The sequence below is a fragment of the Carassius gibelio genome, chromosome B7, assembly GCF_023724105.1.
Source record: "Carassius gibelio isolate Cgi1373 ecotype wild population from Czech Republic chromosome B7, carGib1.2-hapl.c, whole genome shotgun sequence".
NCBI lineage: Eukaryota > Metazoa > Chordata > Actinopteri > Cypriniformes > Cyprinidae > Carassius > Carassius gibelio.
In genome coordinates, this window is record NC_068402.1 from 28,957,350 (window position 1) to 28,972,871 (window position 15,522).

The 15,522-nt window shown below is 39.5% G+C and overlaps 2 protein-coding genes across 2 annotated transcripts in view; one reads left to right on the forward strand and one right to left on the reverse strand.

Annotated features, from left to right (window-relative positions):
* The window catches only part of LOC127961903 (nuclear factor 1 B-type-like), a 42,485-nt gene extending 37,220 nt beyond the window's left edge, over nt 1-5,265 (reverse strand). Inside the window, exon 1 of the mRNA XM_052561213.1 lies at nt 5,173-5,265. Within this exon, the coding sequence (XP_052417173.1) occupies nt 5,173-5,265 (93 nt within the window). The remainder of the gene's footprint in view (nt 1-5,172) is intronic.
* A 4,002-nt stretch (nt 5,266-9,267) lies between these two features.
* LOC127961904 (granulocyte colony-stimulating factor receptor) overlaps nt 9,268-15,522 on the forward strand; it is a 10,657-nt gene continuing 4,402 nt past the window's right edge. The window contains exon 1 of the mRNA XM_052561214.1: nt 9,268-9,280. Coding sequence (XP_052417174.1) covers nt 9,268-9,280 — 13 coding nt within the window. The remainder of the gene's footprint in view (nt 9,281-15,522) is intronic.

The window sequence follows — 15,522 nt, forward strand, 5'->3', positions numbered from 1 at the left end:
AGTCATAACACACATCACTAAATTGACAAGTGTAGTTTTGCTTGGAATTTTCCCAAGTGTTGTTTTCCCATGCAATTTTTCCTGGTGAGCCACTGTACAACTGGGTCAGGCCACTGCGTAAAGTTGAGTCTTGAGTCAAACATTCTAATTAATTTATCGTGCTCTGGCCAAAGACTATCTGGCTCAGTGCAGTAGCTCAAAAGCGCTTGTCAATGTCAAAATGATTGAAATAGCAAATCAAAACAGAGAAGGCAGGATTTACTGTTCTGCACTGCACTTGAATGTGTATATGTTAATATAAGAGGGATATTAAACTGTCCCTCTAAAAGAGATGTGTAAAAATCCTTCTAAATAATTTACTAATTGTTATACACACCATTAAAGACAAATTATAATATAACTTATGCCAGTCATTCATTAATGTTAATGATAAGAAAAAAAAAATAGACAGCATTTTTATATCTGTTTTGAGTTATATTTTTATGTTAGTAAGTGTTGTTAAAATTTGCTCTGTGCTTAATGAGCTGGTGGGTTTATGGTGTGGTGGACCGCTCTGTGCCAGAAACTCCAGGGCCACTTTTTAGACCTAGTCCGGCCCTGGTGTGCATGAAGTCGTGGGAGGCCACCATCGGCCTGATCCAACCGTAGCTGTGGCAAATGTCCAAGCCTTTTTGTATCCATCAGACGTGAGGAAGAGAGGAGTGAAGAGAAAGAGGGAGGGAAGAATGGAGAGACTGAGACTATAGATTCAATTATGCATGCACATTTGCCCATTCATGGAGGCTTCTACGGATGAGGCCGGAGGAAGCAGAAGGGGGGAACCAATGACATTCTGCTGTATGTAGCTCATGTTGAGAGGAACACTAATGAGGTGACACTCAGTGGTTGGAGTCCAGCCAAAACAGTCCATTAACTCCGCACAAGTAGTTAAGAGGAGGAGAGATGGCGAGGGGTGGCTTGAGAAAAACGAAGGAGAAGAAAGACAGACTGAAAAAAAGAAAAGTTGTGAATGACATGACGGGAGGCCAATGCTTGCATGGAGTATGTTTATTATTAGTTGCAGTATAGTCTTTGTGAAAATTTGGGCAAAACTACACATTCAAAGTCAGCTTCTTGACATGTGCAGTAAAAGGGGTTTTAACCCGACAGTAAAAATAATGTTACTAAAAATACTAAAAATTAAAAAAAAAAAACATAATAATGACTAAAATTATTAATTTTAACAATTAATAAAAGTAATTAAATCAAAACTAAATTCATAAGAAACAATCTATGACCTCACTTATCAACTAATCATTCGTTGGATATCTAAGTTGACAACTGTGAAAACTAATAACGCTCTGTGCAAACCTGTAAACTAAGACAGACCATTATGTCTTCTGTTTTCATCTCATGTTTACCCGGTTGGAAGAGTGCAAGCTAAGAACAAACATTTCTCTTTCAAAGAGTGTTGGCTTACACAGTGCAAGTCCTGGCAAGAATTAACCTTTCACGTGGTACACAGGTCACAGCTCTCAATGTTTATTGTTCCAAACACAACCAATCATCTAAAGCAATCGTTTATGTGTATTCTAGCAGTTAAAAGCTCACCAGGCTGCTATTCTCAAAAATTAAAAATTAAAAGCCAAATTAGCATTGCTCACACATCTGTGCATGTATACTTGGACACTCACAGTGTGAGAAGAAATCCTGTTCAACCACTTTGCTATGCTTCCACTGTCAGGACATGTCATAATAAGTGTATCTTTTTTGTACACAATGTGCAGTTACTCTCTTTAAAGCTATATTCACATGAACAAAATAAATGGCATGTTGAGGGATGATGAATCATTCAATGTTGAATTTATGAAGGAGCTCAATTACTCTACAATATAGAATGCACAGATTATACTAGCAGTCTAGGTGACAACATTTGCATATTGTAGCAAAACAAAGCAGGTTAGTCAGGATCTACACCAGCATGCTTCAGGGGTTTCTGTGGTTTAAAACAACAATTAAAAGTGCATTCTTTAGATTTATATAAAAAAAAATTAAAAGAGTTATAAATACTGAGGAACACTTGAAGACAGGACACGGATGTGGCTGAGAACAGACTGAAGTTGCAGGCCACATTGAAAATTGTATGCTAGTTCGCTAGTGATTGGCACCGATACTGCTTATTTATAAGCGCCTAGTAAATAAACTGCAGAAATAGTTTATTTATTTATTGTTCAATTAAAATGTTATGTCACTTTACCAGTTAACAAGGTATTGCCAATATTGAAGAACTAATTACAAGTGAAGAAAAGAATAATATACTGTTGAAGAAAATCAGTACAGATTGTGTTTCAAATCCAGTTGTTCTGTACGAGTTCTATTGCATGTTCACTGACATTTAACATTCATTGGCATTGCGTAAGGGGTTGTGGGCAATATCAGCATGCATGGATTCACGCTTTAAATCTAAAATCCAATGGAAAAGCATATCATCAGCATGCTTTTGACTTATAATTTTAACATGTTGTGCTAATTCTAATCTTAGGAGTTTTAGGATGCACAGTATGCAAACTGAGATGCAGGATGGAAAAGCACACAGAACAGCATCCCTTCTGCAACTGAGTTTCCTTTAGCTAAAAGTAATCACAGTGCCAACCTCAGCTGATAGCCAAGCTTCCGTTTGTGGTGAAGGCCAATGGGGTGTCAGCTCAAACATGAGGAGGCGGGGCAATGGGCCAGCACAGTAGAGACATAGTACCCAAGTATGGCCTCACTCCAGCTGGGCCAGAGGCGACAGACAGCCACTGTTTAGCACCCATATACACACACAAACACACACGCAACCTAATTAGGATGTTGAGGGAATTATTGGATCATATAATGCCACATCTAAGGCAAGATCTTGGCCCGAAACAAAGAAGAAACAAAGCACACGCTCATTTAGACAGCTCCACTGGCACACGTTTCTGGAACAAGATGGGAGGAAACACTGAGTTTAATGTGTCATTACAAACATAAAAACTGACTCCCAACATAGCCAACAGATGTCTGAGCACTTTTATAGTGCTACGACACCACTAATTTCAGTGCACACAGAAAAAACCTCAGCCAGGGCTAAAATAGAGGCTGCAGGTGTCTCTCAGTGCAACAGCACTCTATTACCTGTAAACCACTCTTGACATTCAGTGCCCAGTTGTTACCTACATAAAATGCTGAATTATGAGTCCTTATGTCCTTAGTTTAGTCAGATGGTCCATTGATTAAGGGAAAACATGCTTCTGGTGTAAAGAAAGTATCTTAATAAGCCAATAGGGATCGAATTAAAAATGCATGCATCTAGAATTTTGTCGCTGTTAGTTGTGAATTTAAAAGGTGAGTCCTTAACAATACGTAATCATGTCAGCTATTGTTTGAAGATTTTAATTTCTTCTGATAGTGGACCGCTAAGAACAGGATTGGGCACCCCTGCTATATGACCATTTCTGAAAAAAGATACATATTCACGAATCAAATCTTTACAGCCACCTTTGGCATGAGTCCTAAGATGAGCCTGAACTAAAATTAGCATGTAGCAAAATTTGATTTGAAAATTTGATATCTTTCAGTAGGTGTATTTGATATAACATGAAGGAAACATCAGCCTGAAAACCCATCATAAGAACCAACTGTATTCTTAGCATATGGTCAACCAGTGACCTTAACCATAAGTTTGATTTCTCAATTATTTTGTTATTTTTTTTCTGGGACAGTTATGTAATTGAGCTTCTTGAGAAAGCTGTCATATTTAAAACAAAAAAGCTTCAGTTTACAATATTTCTTTCTGGCAAATGTAGCAAGTGCATGAAACAGCTTGCAAAGACAGAATGGTGTTCCCCTGACAAAGCCTTTCCTGTGAAGAATGTCAGAAAGCCAGCGGTTGATGATTAATACAAGCATAATAAACCAGGCTCTCTTTTCACTCTGGAGAGTGCACACGACCGCTGCAAGGTCAGCAAGCAGGCGATCGGCCAATTGACTGGTCTTGCTGCAGCAACTGTCCAACAGCCTCAAAGAACTTCGGCTAGCTCACCAGAATGGAGCAACGCAATTCCATAATTCATGTGGCAGGATCCCTCATCCCTGGCAGATGCTCATGCAGGCAAATCCTCCATGTGCTTCTTTGGCTTGCCGGGGTGGCCTTGGGCTTCAACAGTAACATGTGGTTTGGCTCCAGTGCTAAGTTTATATGGGCGATGGTAAAAAGAGAAACCACTAAATTAATTTCAGATTCTGTTGTTCTAAAACCATAAACAATTTTACACAAAGCCTGGCATTAAAGAATGGGGTCCTGGAGCAAAATGAGGAATGCTTCCAATCACAAAACTATTATACAAACAGCTCTCTCTTCATACTTCTGTAACCTGCAAATCTCTACAAAAAAACAAAATGTCTCAACAAACATCTTGTTAAAAGTATGGTCAGCAGGTTATTTGAGAGTTCCAATTTCCTCTGAATGCTGTCTTTCAGGTTTTATCAATTCTAAGCAAACATATACAGTACAAAGATAAAAGGAGGCATTGTAATGGCTTGTGAGAGGTTACAAGACCATCAAGCAAACAGTGTCCAACTTTTTAGTTAACTACAATAAAAGTTACAGCAAGCATTCATGCAGTGTGGCAACGGCTACCCTTCCTCTCTTTAGGGGATGGAATGCAAAAGGCCTTTGTGTGCATTGTTTTTGGGGCAGGTTTCCAAAACACTAAGATGATGTAAAGAACAATGCCAAGCTGTCATGCAGATGAATTCTCCTTCACCTAAAAGGTGGCATTTCTTAACAAACCTCCTAGCAGACACCTCTCAGAGGGAAAGGAAGCTGAGGAAGGCTTAAGAAAAAAGGGGGAGACCTCAAAGCAGCATTAAGAGGCCTGAGATGTTAGTTCGTGGTTTTTGTTCACATGACCTCAAAAGGCAAGTTCACATGCTAATCACATAAGAGCTCTTTTGTGAAAACGTTGTAGCCTCTCCTTCATAAGAATGGAGTGGCGGATGGAACTCTTAGTCCCAACAGTCAACTTTTCCAAGAGCCAACTCAGGAATTTCCCGTCCGGCATTTTTTCTTCTCCTGTTGTTTTTTTTTCCCACTTCCTCTGTTCTTTGCGACTTTCTACTTGACCTAACGTAAGCAGACCTTTTTCTCTTAACAGCCAAACCTGTCACCTTCTGTTGTCCCAGTTTCTCTTTATTAGCAATGCCGATCAATGGGTCAAAGGTGACCACGTTGTCACACATCGGAAATGCCTTGCACTTCATGTAAACGACTCAGGAAGAAAAACAAGATGAAGGAGAGAGGGGTCTTCTTCTTTGTGTTTTGTAGGATTCAGAGGCAGGGCTCAAGGGAAGAAGTGAAGAAAAGGAATTGGAGGGAAACAACCTGATGAGCTCACTGTACATGGTGTGATGTGATCTAGTTTTTCAACACAGAGCAACCACCCCTCCAACACACCCCTGAAGAGCTCCAGTGCACCAACACATTGCCACTGTTCTAGACAACACACACATTGTTTCCATTCAGTTACTGCTGCATGTTGGGAGATCAGGGCTCAGAGGCACACCCTGTCATCAATTCACCTCAAGAAGAATTCTAATGGCCAGAACACTTTTAAGCTTTTTTACAGCCCAGGTATGCTACCATCATGTGCATTAATTATTATTGCCTTCAGCAATTTTCCATCGTCTGAGGAAAAACCCCAGCTACATTTTACTGCCTTTTTTCTGCCCTGTATGGCACTGCTGTAAACACATAAACGTTTGATCAGCTACCTTTTCATTTCATTACAGAGTAAAACTACCACATAAATGGATACATCATTGAAACTGTAATATAATTATACAATGCTATAAGTTACACGTGGTTCCCAGCATGTGGTTCAAAAGATCCCTAATTAACTTATCAAAATTTATTTTAAATTACAAATTAAATACACATTTATATGTGTGAATTCAAGATCCTATGCATAATTAACATTTTTCATATTATTGTACTCATTATTATTTTTTAAATGAACATCATGTTATTGACTCAAAAGGCAATGATAACAAATGCCTTCGCTCAGCACTTGGTGTTTATTTACTACATGTTCATAATTATTTCACCAAACCAGAAATGGACGTTTTACACAATCAGAAGCAAGTTCTATAACTCTTGATGTTCTTCTAACTGACATGTAAGAATGTACTGCCCACTTGATTCTAAATAATTAGCATGGCTTTTGCAAATATAACAACAACTCGTAACCAGTGTAAGCAACAACGGTCCATAAATTTGTTCTCCCCACAATAAATACTGTTGCTTTATAAAAGTAGAAACGGATGCTCATATGATACTCCCCTAGCGCTTCCCTGCAGAGGCTGTAAAACGTTATCTGTGCAGGGCCTAGACATGCCATTGCATCATGGGAACTGGAGGGGATATCAAAGAGCCACCATTGGATCTAACACAATAATCCACACTCTTGGCAACTTTTTGCATGTACGTAAGGCCCCCAGCCTTCAATATTGGACTTTTTTTCCAAATGTTCCCTAGAAGTGAGGTCAATCTTGTTGCTGACACCAGTGGCAGGCGTCAGGCAGCAGGGCTTCGGCCATATTCCCAGGCGGTTGGCAGAGGTGCTGCAACATTTCCCATCCGTGGCCTAGGGCCGCAATCCAAGCCACTCGAGTTTGGCATGCCTCACCTGGAACAGCCCATGCCTCCATTCGTAAATATTTACTATGGCAAACCCGGGAGGCCATAGTGTCACATCACTAAAAGTACAGTAAAACAGATTCTCCACAAAGCTAAAGCAGATACATAAGCGAAATGCTGGGGGAAGGGCCTTTATGTAAGCTTTTTCATGCTGAGCACACAAAGAGAAGTGCATGCAAGGTGGGTTTTTTATCATTTGAAGGAATTATACAGATCGTATGTCACCATATGGAATTCCTTTTACACATAATGCATTTCCTTCATGGAGACAGTCTGTGAGAGGCCATATAGCATGTCTACAGGGAGCACTTTTTAGGACAGAGAAAAAACTCCAGTGACTTGCAATGCACGTGGGGTGGGGGTGGGGGCCTCCAGCAGGGGCGGTCTCTTCTCGCAGAAGAGAAATATGCCATATGCACTCGTTGAACTGGGGCCTGCGCTGGCTCCTCTCAAGGTTATTAGAAAATCCTGTACACCAAGTAGCCAGTGCAAAAACAAACAGTGCAGAAGCAAACTTAAAGAGAGTTCTGCCATGATCTGTGACTTGATTGGAACTTACTGAATAGCCCCACACAGTCAAACTAAACTTTCCATGATGATTTGAATAGAAGGAATTCACTTAGTTTGTCGTATCGGACGCCTCATAATGGCAGTGATTTGTCTCAGCCCCAGATAGCTGAGCTGCTGCCTTTGACACAGAGTTTCCTTCCCCTTCAAAGCGGCTAGCGCCAGGGCCGAGCATCCGTTGCTGCACCCCTGGGCCCTCATCCACACAAAGGTAGGAAACGTCAGCCACAGCGGTTTGCATTGTGACCGGGTCTCTAAATCACATGCACTGCACTTCATGCAAGTTTCACAAGAGGAAATTATGAACACAACAGTGGCTTGTAAAGGTATCTGCCCACAGCCATTAGAGGACTCGGGAAAACCAGGCAACTAATTGAGTAACGACACGGCCTATTTCAGTGGCATCAAGTCATAGTGTGCTGTAAACAAAGCCGGAACATCTACAGAAAAAAATCTGTATAAAAAAATATACTGTCAGGGCCAGGATGGGCAAATCAATTCATTAAGGATTAATCATCTGTTAAAACAGGAACATTAAGTCTAAATAAAGGAATATGTCACAGTAGAAATAATTTAATAATATTACCAGCTTACTTGTATTGGTCACAGCAAAGTATATGAACTGCTGGGGGATTTCTGTCAGCTTGCTCTCATTAGGGGGTGGTTAACCTGTCAACATTTCTTCCGTGGTCTGAATAGAGCCATACCTCGATAGGCAGTAAATAAACAAGCAGCTAGATGAATTGGTTCCTTTGCATTAACAGACCATTAGCACCTCATAAAGAAGCTCTTTTCAGTTTTACTACAGATTAACCCCCGTCTTCATAAAACCAGGCCCAGGAACTCATCTGCCACAGGTATCTTAGACCTCACAGTGGGAAAGGGGCTCTGTGATATCAGCCTAAGGAATCTTTGGTCTCTCCAGACCCACAGACAAGGACATCCATGTTCACTCAATCATGGCTCATGCCATTTTACCATGTCATAAATTCTTGCATCATGCAGAAAGATGGGGAAGAAAGAAACTTCAGGTACCTGGTTAAAAGGACTTCAGCTCATTTGGTCTTGTGAAAAGAGCACACAAGTGAAAGAAGTGCTTTTAGAAAAGAAAGTTTCAGGTGCTTTTAACAGAGACTGTAAGGTAGAAGATAAACTAGGTCATAAATATCATGACAAGGCACAACGACTTTCCAATACATAAAAGGAACCTCTGCCGCAACAGAAGCAAATACAGATTAGATATCACTGGAAGATGTTTACTCAAACTGTTCAGTTTCACAAGAGACTGTGGGTGACTGCTCCTTGGATTAGCTGTGGTTTTATTAGCCATCTTCTCTGGCTGCTCTTTGACAAATTTGTAAAATCTAATCTTGAGTGCTTCCGCTGAAAGAAAAGGGTTGAAACAAATGAAATAACTAAGCTTTATATATATATATATATATATATATATATATATATATATATATATATATATATATATATATATATATATATATATATATATATATATAGTTTTAATCACTCTACTTGCAGGGCTGACTGGTGATACACCACTAGTACAACTTCATGTACACAACCCTCCCAAATGTCTGAAGTGGGCAGGCTTAATGACAAACCAGACAAATGTGATGGAACATTTCAGCAAGTAAACGATTTGCTATCACCTTATTTAACCTTGGCATCTGCGACTAAAGCTCAGTGGAAGACGTCCAGAGTGTTAACCCTTAGTGCACATGAGGTAAAATCCCTGAGCTGCTGTGTACTTGAATCAGCACTTCATAAAACACTGGCCTTGGTCATGGGAATAAGCACTGAGTGCTTTAAAAGACCAAAAATACTTTAATTAAAAACACAGCTACAGGATTTGAGATAGTGACAATCAAATCTCTATCTTGCTCTTTTGAAGATTCCTTCTTTTTTTCTCTGTGTGTGTGTGTGTGTGTGTGTGTGCGTGTGTGTGTGTGTGTGTGTGTGTGTGTGTGTGTGCAAATAACAGAATAATGACTTTAGCAGGTAAGTCACATCCCCCAGAGTACTTAACAGGTACTGAGCAGCCTCCAACGCTATACACATTGAAGTAAAGTGTTTTAAAGACTGGTGATATCTGACCTTTGACATATTAACTGTTTCCTATCATGCTGAAAAGTGAGAATGGCAGCAATAACACTAAATGCTGACCTCACTGTGATCCTTCTGCTGGGCCTTATAATCATATGGCTTAACAGCACAGATAAAGTTGTTTTCTTCAAATAGTGCTGCTGCTATCAGCTATTGTAATGACTGATTATGTAATGAATGAGTTGAAGAAAAAAATATTTATAGAACCTTAAACATCATCGTCTCAGTTTGATTATTGTTGAACATGTTCTCTGTGTGGATACTAAACATTAAAGTTAGTTAACAGCCTCAAGACGAAACCAACTTAAATGTTTTACTACATTTGAATTAGGTTTTTGAATGCCATATCGTATATGATATAAAACAGCAATAGAAAGGTTTAAGGAAGGAAAGCACAGCCCCAACTTCGGTTTGCAGTGAAATCACTGTGCTCATAGTTAGTTCGGAAAGAGGGCCAAGGATAATATTAGGCTAGCATGCTAAGATAGGTGATACAACTAAGAGGTATTATGATTGGCAAAATATATGAAGGTAAATGACCACCCAATGGCTGGAGTAAACATTCGGGCAGTATATTACACTCAACTCAATGCTTTCCCTCAGTTAACCTGTAACAAGGAAATAAATTCCCCACTTCTCAAGGTTTTACATTGTCCTGTCTCTTTTCCTGTAACTCAGCTGCATCAAACAGTGTTTCCTTATGATATGATTTGATGTCACTTGATGTTAGGATGTCAATGGCAGTTTCACTTTTTACGAGTACAAGAAGGTGATAGAAGCCATCCAGATAACACTAAGCTAATTCTTAAACGCTGTCAATCATGTATAAGTAGGGCCAAATCTATTAGAGCATATGAAAGTCACGGTGCTAGTCATCGGTTTACATTCTGTCTTAGTGGTTTCTACTGCGTGGAAAGAGGATAAGCATCAGCCTGGCTTTATCTCTCCAGCAGCACTCTGTAGAAGACATAAACATTTGTGTAATCAGGTCTTAGGGGCCTCTGTTGGAAAAGGGGTGAAAGCATGCCGTCAAGATGGGAGGTCATTACAGTAGGTTATACTCCTTTGTTAAAGAAGAGATGATGCTTAAAAGAACTAAATCAAAATGTAAGTCTTACAGAAAGAGGTCCAAATTTATAGCAGATTCTTTAAAACTCCTAATACCATTGCTTGCCCACAAACAACAAGCAGGCACTCATTTACGTCCTCTATACAATAACCATAGTTTTAATATGGTGACCAACTCAGACTGATAAAGCAGTGCGTACAAACAATGCTGCATAAAAAAATTCTGGAAGCCTCTTGAAGGGGTTGGGAGGGTGGGGCGAAAGAGCTCTCTGTAATACCTGGCAGATGACAGACATGAGTATGTGAGATATGTCTACTCATTAAACTGCAGCGACCAGCAAAGCTCCCAATGCCAAACATATTACAGTGAAACTGTACAAGTGACTTTAAAAAGCATCAATGTCTTCCATGTGTATTATGGACATTGCAGTCAACCAAAAATAAAGTAATAGGTAAGTATTCCAACTACAATAGGGACTACATTTTACATAGGGGGACAGCTATCACTGCTTTTTTACAACAATTTTGTGATTACTTCCAGCACTTGGCCTTAAGGCAATTCACAGCCATGCTAATATTCAGTAAAGCTGCCATCTTACTTGTGCAATGTTGTTTAATTATGTAATGCACATTTCACCTACAACAGATCATGTTTTGCCAGCATATACACACATCTGACTGCCAACCAAATTCCTGAGTGTGTACATGCTGACTAACATAAGACAGCAACAGTGCCTCAAATGGGGCTAAACGAGTCACCATGTTCTCAATCATCTCATTACCAGCTGAGCGAACGCAGCCAAGAATCACATCACGCACACTGTAGTATATGTAATGCAATAACTTGAACTAATACGTTCAGTACATGCTATTTTACATGCTGGGTCTTATTGGATATAGCTGATAAAAGACCACTATAGATCACTAAAATGCCAAATAAAACAGAACTCTTGTACAGTCAAAGTGATTCCTACACTCCTCTTTTTAAACAGAACCAGTGCCATGTCCTGTAAACATGAATAAGTGGACATTTGTTAGGTCAATGAGTCTTTAGTTCGTTGTCCCTCAAGGTACCAATAAAAAGAGAGAGAAAGAAGGAGAGAGAGAGAGAGAGTTGACAGAAAGAGTTAAACACTAAGAGTCTCTCAAGCTTGACAGTCATGTATACAGTGCAGCTTACAGCTATTCAGCAGGTGACTCTCAACCCTTTAGCCTGGTATGCAGCTTATTTCCTGATTACAAGTACATGCAAGTGAGGCTGTAAGAGAAAGAAAGGTTGAGTGAGATGGTGGGAGAGAAGTTAGTTCTTAGAAGATTTTAAATCCCACAATCTCCACTGGGATGTGGGTCCAGAAGTGTTGGTACTTGTGTTTCTTTAAATCACTGAAAACTAGACTGATGTATACTGCCACTAACCAAACGGATTTAAAATCTTCTAGGAACAAACACAAGCTTTCCAATACGCTACTCAGTAGTCAAATATAGGTGTGTTCACTATTTTACAGATCACAGGGAAGCTTGTGAAGTTTGTCGCAGCAAAGCAATGTGAAAAACTAGTCAATTTCATAGTTTACTAGTTGGCTTAATAATCTTATCTGATTGAGTGGTATATTTAGGCTTGTTTTGGTACAGTCGGAATGAAACTGAATGCAAAAGGCTCTATACTGTAATTTATTGTTATTTTGTACTTTATTTTTTGTATAAAAATACAACATTTGTGGTGAGATGTTAAAGACAGTGATCCAACGGTTGATCTTTGTACTATGAATATAATCACAACATACAGGACCAGAACATATGCTTGCTTTAACAACACGGGTACAATATCAGATTCTGTATTGCTCCAAAGTACCACCATGTCTTCCCCTGTCCTCATCTCTGCTTTCAATTTTAAGTCTGGAGAGCCATAATGGCCAGCGTGTTTTTGCGGTTGGTTGAAGCATATGGTGTGTGGTAGCGTGTGGCTTCTATGCTCGGGTGAAAGGAGAAGATTGTGAGATTTATTTCTGTAAAGTTACAACAATAGTGCTGGTTTATATTAGTGTCTGATTTAAGTGGAATGGCCTCAGCCACCAGAACATGAGACGTATCCCCGGTGGAAGGGTCACACATCACTGAGCCACATGTTAAACATCATGTAGTGGGGAATGATGATCTAGTAAAAAAATAATTGCAAATTTCACTGAGGTTTATAGATGTATTATTTAAAGTTGATGAAATGGAAGTAGTGACAGACTTTTCGTCTGTGAATAATCAACAACAACAACAACAAAACAAATTGAAGAAAGATCTGAGACTTGGTTCTATCTATGCTTGTTCATTGGATGGCAGCAGATATGAGTGCAATCTGTCTTGGGCAAAAGGTCTGTTGTCAATTGTATAAAATAAATATCACTTTTCTCCCACTGTTTCTGTGACGTTAACTATCAACCACCTTTTATATACAAATACAAAGCTGCCACTTCCTATTTTTCAAAAAGAGCAAATGTATGAACTAACTGATAAAAACAGAGCTACTTTTACTCAAACTATAAGCAGTATAATTACTGTGCTTAATATATAAAACATGTTTTCTGCACCACTTTTCACCTGTGTTCATGCTGTGCCTGGCTGCTTGTAGAGTTTTCAGTTTTCTTTTGTTTGGCTTCTCCCTTATCAATCCCCCTCCTGAGTTAATCTCTCCTCACAAAGCTCTCCATTTTGTGTTCCTTTCTAGAGATACTGTTACATGCAGCCCAGACACAACTTTGCAGGGCTGGGGTGGGTTGAAGGAAGAGTGCAGGGCCGATTAGCGCACTTCCACCCTCCAGCAGTATGCGATACATGTGCACTCCGTTTACTCCCTCAGTGCACGCTTTGTGCCGTACCACCGGAAGAGTGGGACGAGCAACCAGCCGGTGAGAGGAGATGATGTCATTTGGCGGGAATGCAGATGGCCGGATCAGTGAAACATGGAATCATACAGGGTGGACACAAGATGTTGTGACACTTAAATACTTAATATTTCTGTTCCATATATAGAGAAATGAGTTTGTAGTATACCTTGTAAAGCAGTCCAATAATGGTTTGTAGTATAAATGACCAGTGTTGACATGCATAATATCTTTATTTTTGATGTTATAAGAATTTACATTAGCAAATGCATTAATGTGAGTCAGAAGTGTCCACAAGCATTCATTTAATTTCCCACAAATGCAGCCCTCTGTATGTGTTCAGTTCTAGTAGATGGCTATCAGCTAGACTGAGGGGACTTATCTCAAACGCAATTGTGCTATGATCTTATCTGTCTTGTGTGTGTTGTTTATCTTTGTTGACATGGAGGCTTGGAGTGGAGTGTGAGGGTTTGGAGTTCCCCTGCACTGCTAATCTAGTGAAACGGCCAAGTGTGTGTGTGTGTGACAGTTGGAGATGGGTTGTTTCGAGTAGCTCGAATTGACACAACATTTAGTCACCCCCCTCACAAACCTTCAAGAGATCAGATGCATGCTTTCTGGACAACCTTTCAGTTGACCACTGGCTTTAGGGTCATTCTGCGTGTGTCTTCATTCTTCTTTCTTGGAAAAAGGGAAGGGGGAAGAAAGGAGGAATTTTCTCATATGCAGAAAAGGGAGGGACAAGAGAGACCCCCACACAGCGAGCTGGTATGAAAGACAGCGCAAAAGAGTGAGTGAGAGAGGGAGAGCTGACAGGATCTTTTCCTCAGAGGAGAGGAGTGATAGGCCCTGTGTTTACACAGGTGTTTTACGAGCTTAGCAGATTGAGCCGTACGTTCCGCAGCATCTTACTATAAATAATGCAGTGCACATACACGTACCTCACATCCAAACCACAAAATGCACAAAACACAGAAAATAAATGTTTGACTTTCAAATAGAAAAATAATTGCCACTGAAAACTAAATGACTTTTGTCACTTGGCTCATGACAGCACTTATAAACTTTTAATTGTTGCTGAGGATGTATATTGTATAAGCAACTACATTAAAGAAAGAAGTGGCCCTTTTTTCCATATTGTGGCTTCTATTCTTTGGCTTAGACAAAAAAGTTGTCTGTATTCACTGTCAGTATTCAACTGAGTAAACCACTGCATTATCAGCTGATAACACACACTAACCTTTGAACCTTTTGATATGTGGCATCTTTGAAGTTGCCACACCCAGTTTACACAATATACAGTATATACTGCTCATAAAGTGTGTAAGCGGTCTGTCAATGAATAGCACAGTGTCTATGTCTAACCAGAGGTGTTTGAAACTGTTCTATTATATGTGTAGTGTATGTGGTCAAACTGAAGGAGAGTTATCTTGGCAGTCAGGCTTATGATCAGGGTTGATGGGGAGTATGCACAAGGGGCGAGTGGAAATCATCCAATCAGCTTTCTGTACTGCTCAGTAAAAGCAGATTGCTCCAAAAACAAGTACCAAACCAGCATGAAACCCACTATACAAACAACCATTGAGAGGCCTCTGAAAATGACTCATAATTAATCAGTCAGCATTTTATTTTGAGCAATTTCTAGAACTCATTTTACTGTCTCCTTAGGATAAATCATGTTTGCTCCCTATCTGTAAAACTCTCAAGATAAGAGTATTGGATAAATTAATAATTGTAAATTTAGTTTATAACAACCATGCCAAACATTCGCGCAAACTGCATTAATACCATGCTAATGTAAAATATTAATGTATGCCTTATTTTTTTATATCATATACTGTAAACTGTAAACATGCTTTTAAGGTTTAATTATAAAAAGCTATAATCCACTACTTGACAGGGTTTCAGAGGAATTTCAAAGACTTTGTATATTCCCGCCATTTTATAGGCATGTCATTCGCTGTCAGAAGCAGAACTCACCTCAGATTCAGTGGAATGCAGCTGTGGCTCCACCCATCATAGTGTTTCACCTCAACAAGCCGAAACTACAGCTGGGAGTAAACTCACTAAGGCAATTGCTCCAAATACTGCTCTGTTATGAGCCTGCATGGCAAACTACAACACATACTTTATACTTGAACTAGTATTTGTGTGTAAAATAAAGTGTTTGGAATGAGAGAATAAAAAATGTAGACT